We start from the raw sequence: 16,789 nt of genomic DNA, 5'->3' as shown, positions 1-16,789 counted from the left end.
GTTTACACTTTCACTGGCATTTAATATCTGCTTCATATTCAGATCATTTTCACATGGACGATGAGTATATGCATCTCGAATTTTTCGTAAAAAAGGCAGCTAACGCTTTTAACTTGCTTATTATAAAAAGGTTCTTATTATTTAAAAGAGAAACATTATCAAGTGTCTGAAAGTCGTAGGATGAAGAGACGAAAATTAGAAATAGGGAATGCAGTAATTGTGTAGGGAAATTAAAATGCCAAACTATAGGCAAATATATACATTAACATAAATACGAGACAAACATTCAAAAGAAGAACAATAATATAAATCATGAAATCGTAATTACAGAGAAAGTAGTAAAATCCAGAGTCCTTCTCCAGAGTTACACACTATCTTCAGATTGCACTATGTCAGTTGTAATAATAATTGCTGTAAAGAAAATATGATATCTGTCTGCATCAACAGGAAATTCAAATATTGGCATCTGGAAGCCCACATTTGGAATCTAGAATTTGTTTTATCTATTTCGTAATTTGTAAATCTTTAGCGGTTTTTTAATTATCAAACTCAACGATTATAAAGGGAGCAGTGGCAACACTCTACGAAAAAAAAACCTTTTTTTATCTCCAGCGCGCGAGACTTTGTATCGGAAATTCTAAACATATTCTCTTTTGAAATATTTTATCATATTGCTGTTGAACTGAATTTTATGTTTCAAGTGTGAAGAACACGATATTCAATAAATAAAGGTAACTCATAGAAAGTTAAAAAAAAGCCTATTAGGGAAAAATATAAAATCTCAAAGGCCTTCAATTTTTTTTTTTTTTTTTTTTTATGATGCGGCTTTAGAGTTTGTTACGCAGCAATAAAGCGAGCATATCAAATGACTGTATCTTCATTTTCTATTGATTTAGCCGCATGTTAATTTTCTGCGTATAAATAACTCGTTTCGTTTAGGTTTATGATGTTGTAGGGTTTATATTTATTTTAACTAACATTTATTTTAAGTTTAAACTATCTTTCCTGTCAAGCCTTACTTTCCCCTGTAATTGCCAATGCCAGAATATGTAAATTTTAGTAAAACGCGCTTTTTTTTTTTTTTTTTTTGAATCACTAGACGCGTTGCAATGGATCTAATATTTTGTTATCTCATTGTTTGCATACCTTTCACTTTGAAAGCGTAAAATTCAAAATAATATTGTGAATGATCTCATTATAACTATTGTTAACATGTAAAGTTATATATCAACAAATTTAATATATTCGTTGTGAATAAGACAAGTTCATTCTGTTTGAAGAGTATTACTTGTGCAGGCACTACATTTAAGACTGAACCTTTATTAATCGGAAATTTAACTCAATGTATAAGAAGGCAAATTAGAAAACTTTGCTTTGAATAAAACTGTGCATTGGTTATTATTACAGAACATCTTTTTTCATATACACTACAATAAAAAATGCTAAGACTTCTACTACGATGATACATAATTCTACTTATATTTGATCTAACTTCGCACTGAAAATTTTCAGATGAAATCCACAATGCTTTAACGTTTTACGTATGCAGAAAATTGCAGGAAAATATTTTCAACCATCTTGAGTAACGCGAGGCAAAGTTCATGTAAAAGGATAATATTACTGGAAGTCCACTCTTCCATTCTAGAAGCCATAACTTCGGTGGTGATACAGATATACAGTTACAAAATATGCTTCCCGTAAATGTCAATCAGACTCTCTTTATGAAGTAAAATATTTCACGTATGGCACACGAATTTTCCTTTAAATTTGTAATGTATTTAATTTCGGGTAAGCGTACTCTCGATGATTCTTTAAAATTTATACATCAGAGAAATTTTTAATCTTCCTACTAAATCTTTTCTATGAAAATTCCATGAAATGTGAGAATATAAGACAGATATTTTTAAAGCCTAAATATTAACAGTGCCGCAAGCATTATAAGTGAGTCCAAATTGTAGGAAAATTATTAAATTTAAAAGCTAGGATGGCTTTTATTAGATCTTCAGGTAAGTGACTAAAACAGAGGCACAAAAACGCTTTCAAAAACCTATCAACTGGAAAATATAAATATGCTCTGATCTCTAACAGGAATGTTAATCTAAAAGTACCCAGAACAGCAATTCTAATTTAACTACGTCATTCTAATTTAACCTACGTCAGTTCTAGTTTAGGAGCAAAGAAAAGGTTTTTATATTATACCTGATGTAAAACCTTTCTATGTAGCTTATGCTTAAGAGCTATATTGCATGATTCTCTTCATAAAAATTGAATTGATTTTTATACTTAATTGTAATAAGCTATCAACATGTGTGAAAAATAGTTTAATTTAAATGTGAAATCAAAAATAATTTTATTCGCTATTACTATTATTCGTTTGCTTAAGCACGTCATGTGATCGAGACAAAAGTTCTTGGAGTAAAAGTATTCAGGTAAAAAACCCAGTTTCAGTGGAAATGCTTCTGAATATCTTAATTAAATCGTAGTAAACATGCTTTCAGAGAAACGGTGATGTGTAACAAAAAAAAAATCCTGATTTTCATCCAGTTAAATGAGTTACTTTATAATAGTATTATATCTTTTGATTTCAATGTACCCTTCGATAACTAAATTCTCTTTCGAATGAATATCCCTTTAACGTAGCTGTCTTAACAAAAAAAAAAAAAAAAAAAAAACTTTTCCTTCAAATCGAGAGAACAAACAAAGTTATCTGCAATAATTTCCTTTTATCTTTGTTTGTTTTGAGGTATAATTATTAAAAAAATGAAGAGCCAAAGAGCAAAGAAGCAAGGAAGAGAGATCAAAAGAAGTTTAACCGCATTTTAATCAAACAACTTTACGTCTAAAAGTCTTCAGTGAGCCATAAAAATTAAGTAAAATTCAATTCAAGCTTGTTTGTTTCCAGCCGAACTAAAGTACTTTATTTGGAGGCAAATGTCCCTAAAACAGTTTTGATATCAGGAAATTGAGTTTAAAACTTAGAGGATGTTTTTTTTATTATACACCTGAATAAAGACAGAGAGTTACATATTTACTGTATGTATTATATATATAAGGAAAATTATAATCATTTCAAAGAGACAGAAAATTAAATCAATTACATTTATGCTTTCTTCTTTTGGACATTTTCTCTTTGCTTGTTCTCCTTTTTCGACCATTCTTTCTTCAGACATGTTTTGTTCTTTTGTCAAATCATAGACCCTCTCGTTCACCAATTTATTCGCATTTCGCAGAATAAAATCCACATTACAGTAGGCTTCTGCTTCACGTTGTGAGTACTGGGAAATCATTAATTTTTTAAAAGCTAACACAGTCTCTTTATCAGAACAACACCATCTCAATATGTTCCGAAATCTGTTCCGTCCATCTTTATGCAAAAGTGTACTGCGAAAATTGTATAAGCTTGGAAGAAATAGAATTGTTTCTTTTTTAAGTACTTTGATTTCATCTGAAGAAAGCTTTAACCATTTGAAAAGCTTTTTGGCATCATCCCATCGATCTTGACACAACAGTTCATAATGAATTTCCACAGCTGCATAGCGACGAAACTCCATCCTGAGTTGTTCTTCAATTTCCTTTGTTGCCAAACACCAAATGAGAAACTGAGATAATTGTTCCCATTTGGCCTTTTGTATGAAATCAAAACAGAATTTCCAGCCACTTTGCCTGATTAAATCCCTTTTGTATACAGCTTGTTCTCTTTTTGAAGGTAAGCAAAACTTCAGTATTCTGTCCAGAACATCAACTTGGAAATTACGTATTAATCCCATATATAAACTCTGAAACTCCCAATCAGAAAACAGTACTGAATGAAATTTAGAAATTTCTTTTTCGGAAACGGATCCCCACTCACAAAATAATTTCGCCTGGTCTGCTTTACCCTGTTTCAATAGTTTAAAGTGGGTATGAATCGCACTTTTACACAGAAAGTAGTGTTTTTTAAAGATTACAGTCTCAGGCTCTGGTAGACACTGAGCTAAGACCCAATTGCACAGCTCCACATTTCCATTTAGAATTAAGGATTCACAAATTTGAGTACCCCAATTCGAAGTAAAATTATTGATCGCTTTTCATCTGGGGTAGCTTCTTCTAAAATCGCGTCTATTATCCGAATATCTTTAATTCGTAGAGGCTGATTTTTGGCTAGTGTGAGTATCATTTGTGCTGCTACATAGTGAGAAGGCTCCGGACTTTGACAATGAGTTTTAAATACGTTTCGTTTGAGTGAATCCGGAAGGTCTCGAAACAAATCAGCTAACACGTCATCGTAATCGTAACCTTCGTGTTCATTTGCATTAGCGCATTTCTCGACTAATTTTATTAATATATCGCCACATGTATCATTAGGCATCACGCCCCACAGTTTCGGGATTACTGGTATCAAAAACTCTTGAGCAGACCAGTCTAAAAATCTTTTAAGCAAATATTTTTGACAACATAAAATATTTCTAAAAAACGCATGTCTTTGTTCTACATTCATCTGTGATAAAAGAAAATATAATATAGATTTATATCCAGTTAGTGGAAGTAGAGGCTCGCAAGCTCTCTTGTTTAAAATTTTTATTGAACGAAAATTATATATTAGAAAGTTAGAAGCTCTAGCAACCAGGTTTTGCTTAAATGTATCTGTCAAGTTTTTCCAGCAGTAGAGAAAAGCGACCCATTCTCCTTCTTCTATGGACGCATTAAAAGCAGAACGATAAAAGTATTCAAAATGCCTTACTCTTTGATTTTTTAAAAGGTAATACCATAGGTTAGGCAAGCTAGACAGTGAAGGCAGAACACGCTTCTCAGGATTGGATCTAATTCGATGGAAAAGTGTAACAACATTTGGTTTCAGACAAAATATGCAAGCTACGACAAAGCGATTATAAAGATCGAGTCTTTCATCTTGTACTATACGCTCGGCAATCTTGATTTCGTTTAATCTTGCTTCTGCCGTCCAGTCGGAGGGCTCTAGAAATTGGTCAATAAAATTTGGAGGTTCCTTAATCAGAGAATGCCACTTATGTCTCCATTGCAGCATGTGCTCTGCAATCGAAACTATGCGAAGAATTAATTTCCTCTCTAATGCATTAGGAAGCATTAAATCCTTGCATATAATTACTGCTTGCTTCTCAATCGAATCCAGCCATACTTTTATAAAGTGCATATTGTCCAAGTTACAGTAAGCACCATATTTCTGATTTGATTTGCATAAAATGTGCTTTCTCAAGTTCCGACTATGACAGATATGAATGGCTGTCTTTGTGAGAATTATCTGTTCGAGTGAAAGAGGAGTGCTTAATTTATCCTTTAAAAAAAACTTTGATTCTCTTCTAGTCATTTTTTCTTCTTCGGGCTATTGGAACAGCAAGGGTATCACCAGTGAGTTCGTAAGTTTTTCTTCTGAACTATAAATAAAATTATACATTATAAATGCATAAAATGCTGTTAAGGATATTTAATAAGTACTATATTGTGATAACATAATTTAGGAAATAAATCTATATTATTGAAAACAATAAACAAGCATTTTATAATTTAATCAATTTTAAGTTCTATTCAGACTTTGGAAACCTTAAATTTCCTTATCCGCTCTCTTTGTACCAACATTAAGTTGACCTTTAAACAAAAGGGATATTAGAACCACCAGTTGCCCTGTGATATTTGCCGAAAACATCGGAGCATAGACACTGCTGGCGGAAACATCGCTAATAAAACAGAGAAAAACATTATAGTATAAAATATCTGTGAAGAAAAGTAGGCGGGGAGAAAATGATGCTGTAAAATATCCTTCATTAATACATCATGGTAAAAAATAAAGCTGATCCAAAAACCTCAGAGTTTCAAAACATAGTAGTATAAAATATCATGAAAAAAACTAAAGGCACCTACAATTCATGGACAGTTATATATATAATTGTTCTTGTGTGATACTTGAGCTCTTTTATGTTTGGATTGATAATTTCAATAAAGTCATGTGTAACAACAACAATTCATGACAGAAAGATAGCATTGCAACACGAGATTTTTCACTTTAGAACTTTTAAATGCTTGCAGGCATAGTGATATTTGAGATCAAGAAGAAATGAGCAATATTTTTGCGTCTGTATAACATACTTTGTTAGCAAACTAATAAATATTTACTAAAAAATTAAGAACAAAACTTAAATAATCAAAATCTAAAAATGGGTTGAAATTAAACTTAAGCTGAGCATTTAATAAAATTATAAAGTTACCTATTCATTGAATTTTATTAATTCAATGAATAATGCCAACTGTCATTATTTAGTATCCTACTAAAATATCATTACCCTATAAAAGTCATATAAATTAATGGCTTTTATAAAAATGTATTACTGTCGAACCGAACCCCACTAGAATGATTTAGAATGGAGCAAACGTTTGATTTGCTCTATCCGATCGGCTATGAAAAATGGATTATTTCAAAGAAACGTGTAAAACTTAAATAATGAGTGGAAGAAAACACTGATGAACATTGTCTCATCCACTAAACATGAAATCAACTGTAGAACCGCAGATTCATTATATTCGCTAATTCGCTATTTCCTGAATAGCGAAAATTAGAAACTTCCCATCATAACCATTAGCCTTGAATAGAGTTCTGGCTGGTGCTAAATCAAAGAAACCTTTTTTTTTTTTTTTTTTTTTTTTTTTTGTTCAAGAAGATTCTTTTTGGTTTAATAGTCATGTACAACATATGGTGTCGTAAGATATGCTTTTTGCATCTTCGTTCTCTTTGAATTAGTGTCCCTTCTATTTCGCATAGCGTTTTGTATAGAACAGAAATTAAAATTAGCGAAAACAAAATAACATAAAGGTGTCTTCCATTGCCGATAGAATGTGGAATGTTGATGGAATCTATCGTAAACATAGATCAATTTAACAGTTATTAACGTTTCCGTTATAACTTACAGAAATTATGAAAAAGTATGTAAACTACAGAAACGTTTAGTTTAAGGAATCCATACAGTTCGTTTTATCGGATTTTCACATTCTTGCAGATTCGCTATACCACTACAAAGTAACTTTAATATTTAGAGAAATGGGATGACAGCGAAAGGTCCGTTCGTTAGAAGCCAGGCTCATTATAGCAAGGTTCAGCCGCAGCAGGTTTTCGTAAAAAGTACAATAAAATTTACTATACAAAATTTTAAAATGACAAATGAATAACTGCATGAGGTTGCTATATTAAAATGTATAGCATCTTGTAACATTCTTTCGGTGCCAGAAACAAGATATTCGCAATGCCCTCGCAGCTCCGGACCTCCTGAATACGCGTTTAGTTTGCTTCCGGTTACACCACAAAGGTATGTGGAAAGGAGGGACAAAATAATTATAAATTGTTAAATTAATTATCAGATTTATGCGATGGTTTGTAGCTGATCTATATTTTAAACCCGACATTTCATACCACAATGTTTTGAAACTTTTTGAAATGTTTTATTTTCTATGGCGATTTTTATACCACAGTGTTTTCCATCTGCGCTGTTCATTTCTTCTCCCACAAAGTTTTCCTCTTGGGTTGTATGTCCACGACATTTTCGTCCGAAGCTATTCTCCTGTAATCTTCCTTAAAGTGCTAAAGTGTCTAGAAGTCGTAAGGATAAAGTATGTTATTGCTTGACAGTTGCTTTGTATGCTACGTTTAGCCATCTTCTGTCGAAGCGAATCCTCTGCCGGCCGTCACTTACACCAGTACTGCTTTATATGATAAAGTCTGAAAAGATATGTCAAAATTCCAATGTGTAGATCCATTAAATTTAGTTATTAAGTTATTCATTATGTTAGACGCGGAAAATGGCTATACCCTCACCGAGATTCGAATTGACCTCCCTGTTATGCTTCGAACATGCTGTCCATTTACACTACGAAGGCACGAAGAAAGAATTGCCAAAATACTTTACAGGTGTAACAGCAAAAGTAAGGGAATTATTGTCGCTTGATAAAAAGCTTAACTCGGCTTGAGATTTATTTAAAATCTGCATTAAACGTATCTATATTGTTTGATAAATTCGATTATATGGTAGGCATTTTATGTAATATTAATCCTAAAAATCATAAACGAAATGATAAGGTTAAAAACAATTATCTATAAATGCAAAGATTCGGTACAGTTATAACGAAGCATTAACATTCCTTAGGTTTTTTTTTTTTTTTTTTTTTTTTTTTGCAAGAAATAAGATATTCTTAATCAAGGTTGTTAAATTTTTCTGTTGTAACTGTACATATCTTGGCAGAAATTTTCAACGTTCCAGCGTTCTCAATGGACGTTAGATAAAACACGCAGTTCACGAAATGATCTTTCTTTTGTATATATTCCACAAGAGCAAAACTGTCACAAATTTTTGACTAACTTTCTGCACTCTGTGACAAAAATTCAACTATTCATCACTATACTCTACATTCATCTATATAGAATTTTAAATACATAAATTGGTTTAATATTAATTGCAATTATCCATAAACTGGAATAAGAAACAACAGCTTAAATTCGCTCGTTTGCATTTCCCGTGAGTGAATTTTTGTTGGAAAATATTAACATGGGCTAATGTTTTCAAATAAAAAAAGTCTTCCTGCGGTATTGAACTAACATATATCGTATTTTTTCTATTATTTTCCCCTCTTTAATTATCTGCATGAACTAAAGTACATACTGTAATCGCGAAAGATTTCCGGTGTAATATTTAAACAGAAATATCCATTTCTAGCGTTCTCGAATTAATTTTGACTATTGTTTGCGTGAAATCTGTACTTAAAGAAAAACGGTTTTGCAAAATTAGTTTAAAATATACTCAAATGCACTTTTTCGTGACATTTGTAGGTATCTCCATAAATGAAAGAAGCTAGCATATACTTAAACAGCCGTACAATTCGATTTTTATAACTCCCTTTATCGTTCAAAAATGAAGAGAGGAAAATAATGTGAGTACCTTCCTTTCTGAAGACAGCGGTTATAGTAATAATGTAACAAAGGAAAAGTATTCATGCAAAGTTCTGATAGTTGTTACAGTATTACTTCTTTAAAAGAAACCTACAGTCCTATTAGAGTATATTTGTTTAATAACGTCACAATATCTGATGGACATTGAGCTCATATCTGATGGTAACGGAGCTTTTCAATAAACTTACTGAGCTCTAGAAGCATCTCACATGAATAAGTCCTGACTTCAGTTCCCAAGAGGGAATCAGAGGAAGAAAGGTTAGCGAACGAAACACGCGGGTTTCCTAAAGGACCCGCGAGTTTGCTCTTTCATCAACTTTAGCGACTGCTTCTCTCTTATTTAATTCATTTATCTGAACGATGATGTGGAGGTAATTGCAATTAATTACAAAGGTACTCCGTAATCCAAACGCATTGGTCCTAAAGAACGAATACATCAACAGCAGATAAGACTACAGTAAGCTGAAATAGAAATAACAGGAATAAGGTGAAATCACATGTTTGGAAAGTTTCTTACACCTGCCATGCCCGAGAAGTTTCACAGAGGGTCTGTATAAATAAAATACGTTTCAAATAATAAAGGCTTTGGCTAAAAGTAAAATGAATGAAATGAGCATGCAAAATTACAAATACAAACTCAGTATACTGAATAAAAATTTAAATAATTAAAGGAACATAATTTATGAATGAAATAAACCTGAGACGTAAAAATTATATACCATAAAGGGAGATAATTAAGGGAATATTTTACAAATTTCAAGAATCTAGAGCTAAACTGCTGGGTGGGGAGGGAATAAGAGAAGAATTACAGAATACTATAAATTATAAATTTTCTTTAAAAAATGCTAGAATTAACATGGGTGAGGAATTATCAAAGAAGATAATCTAGCTTTTTAAGTGTTCTCGTGAGAGAAAAAAGCTCATCAAAAATATTAATTTTTGTCTTTAGGTAAGACTTTCAGATCTTGCTGGTAAACATTACTGCGATTTCTACAAAAATTGCTGCGACTACCTAGAAATTTTAATTGCGAATATTCTGCTACCAAAAAATAAATGAATTGATCGATTAAACAAATGACCTCAGTTTTATAGTTAACTCTTAAGTTTGCTGTCGGTCAAAACATCTCAGCACTGGCTGTTGAACATAGTCCCACTTCTTCTTCCGTTATTGCCAAGGAATCATTGTCAAGGAGTCAATTTTTAGCGCCCCTTTCTGCCTCCAGTGCGGCGTAGTGCTAGGGGTGCCAACAATGCTGACTCCTGGACAATAATCAACAGCGTCAATTTTTATTAATAATTATATGTTTCCGAATTTATTTATTCTTTCAACTAGTTCATTCTCCCTACATTATGTTTAATTAATATTTTTATAGAAATACAATTTAATTATTTAAAATATTCATTTGTTGTTTTGTTTCTGCTTTTAAATTTTTTTTTCAGTCATTGAAAGAAAAGGAAAGAAAGATGTTGATATTGAAGTTCACATTGCAAGTGGAAGCAAAATAGCACAGCACTGGCCCTGGTTTTTTTTAATAATGAAATGGTTTTAGATATTTGAAAAAGAATTAATCTAGTGACGTATATAATGGTGTGACAGGTATTTATTGTACTCATAAATGTAAAATATCTTTCAAATAAAATTAAAATTTAATGCGCATAGTTTTAGGTATGGAATAAAAAATTTTGAAATTTGTGTGCAAAGGTACGTGGCACTGATTTGGCAAATATGTATTTGCTTATTTTCAAAAACTGAGATACGTCGCATTGCCCTATTTGCGTTAAAATAATAACGGCTTTGTGTGAACTACATTCAGATCTAAACATTATCATTATGGTTCCCAAGGTTGATATTTGTTCTCTTCTTTTCGAAAATACAATTTATTTTCCTTAACGAGAAATTTCAAAGCTATTTCCGTTTGGTTTGTGTGTCAAACCACGCCGATATGATATTCTAAAATTCTATAAGAATTAAAATCAGAGTGGGGATCTTTAAGAATCGAACCACAAATTTTACTGATAGATGAGAAAATGACTTGAAATTGAGAATCCAAGCAATCTTGTAATTAAAAGATTAAATAATTTTCGGAAAAATATGGACACATTTTATACAACACTGTGCCGTGTCTTTGCGAGTTATCAGTTGTCCATTAAACCTGATAACGGTTAAATGTCTTGTCGGCGAAAACCGCCTATAGGCTAACTGTCCATTTCGGCTATGCGTATACTTGGTTAAAAGCCGTATTGCCTGTCGGCTAATTGTCACGGATTCCCAAAACATTGCGTCTATTATTTCACCAAGGACGGCGTAAAAGAAATACTCAGTACCTTAAGTTATACAATAAGAAAAAAAAATGGTGATACCTATTCCAAAAGGTAAATACGTATTATTCAGAAATCTTAGGCTGCACACCACATGTTAGTATACACCAAACAAATGTTAATATAAATGAAACTGACACTGGAAAAGTCTATTTGGAATTCTTAGAAGCAGTTGACTTTGTAAGTCGCTCTTCATACGAAACGGTGGTTGAATGTTAAGCAAAATGTAACGTTACCTTTCGTAATATAAGGGATGAAGGGCATGGAAAAAGAGCGATCGTGAAAGGGAAAAAAAATTGACTTCAAAATTTACTTTTAAAAATAACGGTCATTTCATGTTCTACGTTCTTCTCGTATTCTCTGTTAAATTAGTAGTGGAGCAGCAAAAGCCATGCAGCTGTGCAATAAATATGTAATTTTCCCTCTTTTTAATCAAAGTATAGGGTAAATATTTTAGTAAATATGATTAATTAAATGTTGAAGCAGTTATCAGATACGTAGTGTGAAAACAAAATCGAAGTAATTCGACGTGTACGAAAGCGGTTGGAAGGAATATGTAATGTTTTTTAACAATTGGTGTTGATGTATTTAATTATGGCAAAGCACAACAAGGCTATCTGCCTAAAGGGAGGGATGCCTTCGTGGAGGACTTTCTAGGGAAAACTGGCTCGAATACCCGTTACACATGGGGAAAACCACGAAAACACCAATGCAGTCAGCCCGTTCGCGGGATTCGAACCTCGGACCGAACTACCAGTGTTCAGCGACTTAACCGCTCGGCCGCTGGTGGGCTGTTTTTTAACAATTATGAATGGCGAGAGTTTTAATAAGAAGTACAGCACCAAAGCCAAAATTTCTGTGGTAAAATTAAATATTTTAGATTTATTTTGCCTCTGATGACATGGCACCACATATTGAACAGAATATATACTATGAGCAAGCATGTATATAACGATGGATATTAAAACTATACTAGCGGGCAAGCCCGCCAGCTGAGCGGGCTGAAGCCCGCTTATCATTGTTCGTTTTTAAAAGAATTCCTAATGTAATTTCGCGGGTATTGGAAATTTGAAACGACCTACCAGTGTCCAGCGGTTTCGCGCTGTCTGCCCCCGCTTTATTAAATTTTGCATCCAGAATATACTGCATACACGATACACTTGCGTAAAATCACGAAAACACCCATGCAGCCAGCCCGCAAATTTTCGGGATTCGAAAGTTAGAACGAACTAACAGTGTCCAGCGGTTACCACTGATGCAGCCAGCCTGCTCGCCGGAACTCGTAAGTTGGACCGAACTACCAGTGTTCAGCTTTCTTGCGCGGGCTGCGCCCGCTTTATTCACTTATGCATACAGAAGACACTGCATACATGGTACACATGCGTAAAATCACAAAAATACCCTTGTAACCCGCCTGCTCGCCGGGATTCGAAAGTTGGACCGAACTACCAGTCCAGCGGTTACCACTCATGCAGCCAGCCTGCTCGCCGGAACTCGTAAGTTGGACCGAACTACCAGTGTTCAGCTTTCTTGAGCGGGCTGCGCCCGCTTTATTCACTTATGCATACAGAAGACACTGCATACATGATACACATGCGTAAAATCACAAAAACACCCGTGTAACCCGCCTGCTCGCCGGGATTCGAAAGTTGGACCGAACTACCAGTATTCATCGATTTTGGGCGGGAAGCGCCCGCTTTATGCACATATGTATCCAGAAGACACTGCAGACACGATACACATGCGGAAAATCATGAAAACAGCCTGCTCGCCGGGACTCGTAAGCTGGAGTGAACTACCAGTGTTCAGCTTTCTTGTGCGGGCTGCGCCCGCTTTATTCATTTATGTATCTAGAAGACACTGCATACACGATACAGATGTGTAAAATCACAAAAACACCCGTGTAACCTGCCTGCTCGCTGGGATTCAGTTGGACCGAACTACCAGTGTTCAGCGGCTTTTAGCAGGCTGCGCCCTCTTTATTCATGTATGCATCCAGAAGATACTGAATATACTATATACATGCGGAAAATCACGAAAGCAAACCATGCAGCAGCCCGTTTGCCGGGATTCGAAAGTTGGACCGAACTACCAGTGTTCAGTGACTTTGACGCTCGCTTTATTCACTTATGCATACAGAAGACATTGCATACACATTACACATGCGTAGCCTGCCTGCTCGCTGGGATTCAAAAGTTGGACCGAACTACCAGTGTTCATCGGTTTTGCGAGGGCTGCGCCCGGTTAATGCACATATGTATTAAGAAGACACTGCTTCCACGATACACATATGGAAAATCATGAAAACACCCATGCAACCAGCCTGCTCGCCGGGACTCATAAGTTGGAGCGAACTACCAGTGTTCAGCTTTCTTGCGCGGGCTGCTCCCGCTTTATTCATTTATGTATCTAGAAGACACTGCATACACGATACAGATGTGTAAAATCAGAAAAACACTCGTGTAACCTGCCTGCTCGCCGGGATTCGAAAGTTGGACCGAACTACCAGTGTTCAGCGGTTTTTAGCGGGCTGCGCCCTCTTTATTCATGTATGCATCCAGAAGATACTGAATATTCTATATACATACGGAAAATCACGAAAGCACAAATGCAGCCAGCCCGTTCGCCGGGATTCGAAAGTTGGACCGAACTACCAGTGTTCAGTGACTTTACGGTGCCGCTAATGGGCCGTTGTAGAAAGAGAAATCGCGAAAATTTTCGGGTTTGTTATTCAAACAATAGATTCGTTATTAAAATTCGTAAAAAAAAATTTTATAAACTTCAACATAATCACACACAAAATTGTATCAATATATATATATTAATGCGATTAATAATTCATAATTCTTTGTAATAAGAAAAGTTTCTGTATACTATCTCCAAGGAACACATATTCAAACAAAAACCCTGAGCGAAAAAAATTTTTAATCAATATTTAAATTAGTATTTTCAACAGTAATTTAAAATTCTTGTTTAAATATCTGCATAGAAAAATCTTTAATCCAAAAAAAAAAAAAAAAAAATCAAAAGTAAATTCTAAATATTGAAAAAAAAAAGTGGCTATTATCATTCATAGCAGTTTAATGCACTTATCAACGGGATAAACCAATCTGCAATCAATTAAAAACAACTAAATGAAGAGAGTGTTTCTATTTATTGTTTTATTTTATTACACACAAAATTCAAAATGTATAAAATGTGAAGGCAATTTTTAACAATAACAGAAATAGATATATCACGAATAAATAGCTGTTTAAGAAAATAGGAAGCAAAACATTAAATATATCGCAATAATCTAAAAATTGATACTTGTTTCAAATCGGTAAGTTAATTAGAAGCAAAGATATTAATTTTTAAATAATTCTCCACGTGGTAATCCTTGAACTTTGACCTTTCCGCCAACAAAACGCTTGAGCGGATGCCAGGTGTTTCTCCCCTCCCCCGTCGATTCCGAAAAGCAATTTTATCTCATCTAATTCCGAGGCAGTTGCCACTCCGAAAAATGAAATAACGTTGTCCCAGTTTTTAATTAATAACTCCGCCGATTATTGTCGTACGAAGATGGGACCGGTATCGATGGATTCGTTGATTTTTTTCGAATACGGGGATATGCGTTTCGAATCGCAACTCGGAGCCGTTCCACAGATATTCGAGAAAAACGAATTTGGCACTCGGCCAAATCCCTAAAATAGGGGAAACCCGTGAAAGAAAGTGCAAAACGTAGGGAAACGTAGGGAGAAAATCAGTTTTTAATTAATATCTCGGCTAATTAAAGTCGCACGAAGATGCCGATGGTCAATATGGCGAGCCACGGGAATTCTGAATCCAACGGTACCTTCCGCTAAGCTCTACACCCAGCCGTTCCCGAGGAGATGATGTTACAAACACACAAACAGACAGAGGCACACAGATTTTAATAGTATAGATTTAACATCCCTGAAAGGATAAAAAAATTGACGAGAGCACAGGGCACACTCTAATTCTAGCAATGTACTTGATGCTGCCAAACACTTTACTGGAGCTGTAGATCGCAAATTAGAACTTTAATCTGCACTTCATATTTGACAAAAGCTAAAGACATGTTAATTTCACAATGAACATCAAGAATTTCCTAAACTCTTAATAAGGGTGCTGTCACTCGTTGGATTGTTTTGGAAGAACAACTGTTTGGAACAATTTTTCTGCTTTGTCACAACAGGCAATCAACACAGATCGCTTTGAGGTTAACCAGGGATAAACAGAAGGGCTAGGTCATTCCTTTGTTCGACTCCTCGCCGACGCAAGCCTCATGGAGGGGGTGAACTGGAAGTAATCTGACGTGTCTCTGTTGCACCTGCTCTGATTTCCCTCGTTTAAAACTGTAGTTTCATTCAATTGCGAGACGATTTTTTGGAGGTCGCATATCCCAAATTAATTTTAATCATACATATTTGTTTTCTAATAATGCAAATATTTAAAATAATTTGTGTATATATATATATACATATATAGTTTTAGTCAGTTTTCCTTTTAAATTCTATATTTAAAGTATCCTTTATGTATTATGGCTTCTTCTTGTGCTGTAGCAACGTGCCGTAACACTTATAGAAATACGAAAGGGAGAGATATTGTATTTCACGCTTTCCCAAAGGACAATTTGCTTTTGTCAAAAGAATGGATACAAAAATGTCGAAGACAGGATTCTATTAATGTGAAAAACGCAAGAATTTGCGGCGAACATTTTCTGTTCAGTGATTATGAAGATGACATGAGAAATCGCTTGCTTGGATTGCAGAAAAAGAAACTGTTGAAATGCAATACTGTGCCGAAAGTAAATTTATCGTGTGCAGTAAACGAAATAACACCAAGAAATCGGAGACATTTGAAAAGAAAACTAATGCAGAGTGCTTTTGAAAGACTACACGAGTTAAGCCCAAAGAAAATTTATTTTGAGGCCGATAGCGAAATTGAAGCTGACAATAATAAATCAATTGTGAATGATTTTTGAAAACAAACTCACAAGTGACAATGCCCTAAGTGACAATATCCCTGAATGACCTAAGTGTAAAGATAAACAAGAATGTATTGATAATTTGAAGAACAAAATAATATCCTTAGAAAATTGTAATAAAATATTGAAAAATAGAGAAAAGAAAAATTTTATAGACTGTTTGCTCAGCGACAAAGAAGGTGGACGACATCTAGAAAGAAATTTGTATCGGAAATTCAGAAATTAAAATCCCAAACAGCGAAATTTAGGAAAAAACAGCCCAAATCGGAGAATTTGGAAAAACGTCTAAAGCATATTTTTACAAAGACGCAGATTAACGCATTGCTAGAAAAGAAGGAAAAAATCAGGTGGACTAGTGAAGATATTTCACGTTGCATTGTCATAAGAGCTCTGTCATCTAAAAGCTACGATTTTTGGAAAGATAAAATGGGAATTCCTTTACCTAGCACTAGCACATTAAAGAGATGGTGCGCTAAATTTTCATGTAGTCCAGGAATTCAGAGTGATGTTCTTGCTGTAATGAAGGAAAGATGCCA

The 16,789-nt window shown here is 34.2% G+C and overlaps 1 protein-coding gene across 1 annotated transcript in view; it reads right to left on the bottom strand.

The window, feature by feature from the left end:
• Positions 1–2,975: 2,975 nt before the first annotated feature.
• The window catches only part of LOC146993857 (uncharacterized), a 104,822-nt gene continuing 91,008 nt past the window's right edge, over positions 2,976–16,789 (bottom strand). Inside the window, exon 2 of the mRNA XM_085826413.1 lies at positions 2,976–5,390. Coding sequence (XP_085682539.1) covers positions 4,013–5,323 — 1,311 coding nt within the window. The 5' untranslated portion in view covers positions 5,324–5,390 and the 3' untranslated portion in view covers positions 2,976–4,012. The remainder of the gene's footprint in view (positions 5,391–16,789) is intronic.

The sequence above is a fragment of the Stegodyphus dumicola genome, chromosome 11 (assembly GCF_044657685.1).
Source record: "Stegodyphus dumicola isolate Sdum_Otavi_A_Nest chromosome 11, ASM4465768v1".
NCBI classification, from domain to species: Eukaryota; Metazoa; Arthropoda; class Arachnida; order Araneae; family Eresidae; genus Stegodyphus; species Stegodyphus dumicola.
The sequence above is the reverse complement of the archived record's forward strand: the minus strand, read 5'-3'. Positions and strand labels throughout refer to the sequence as shown.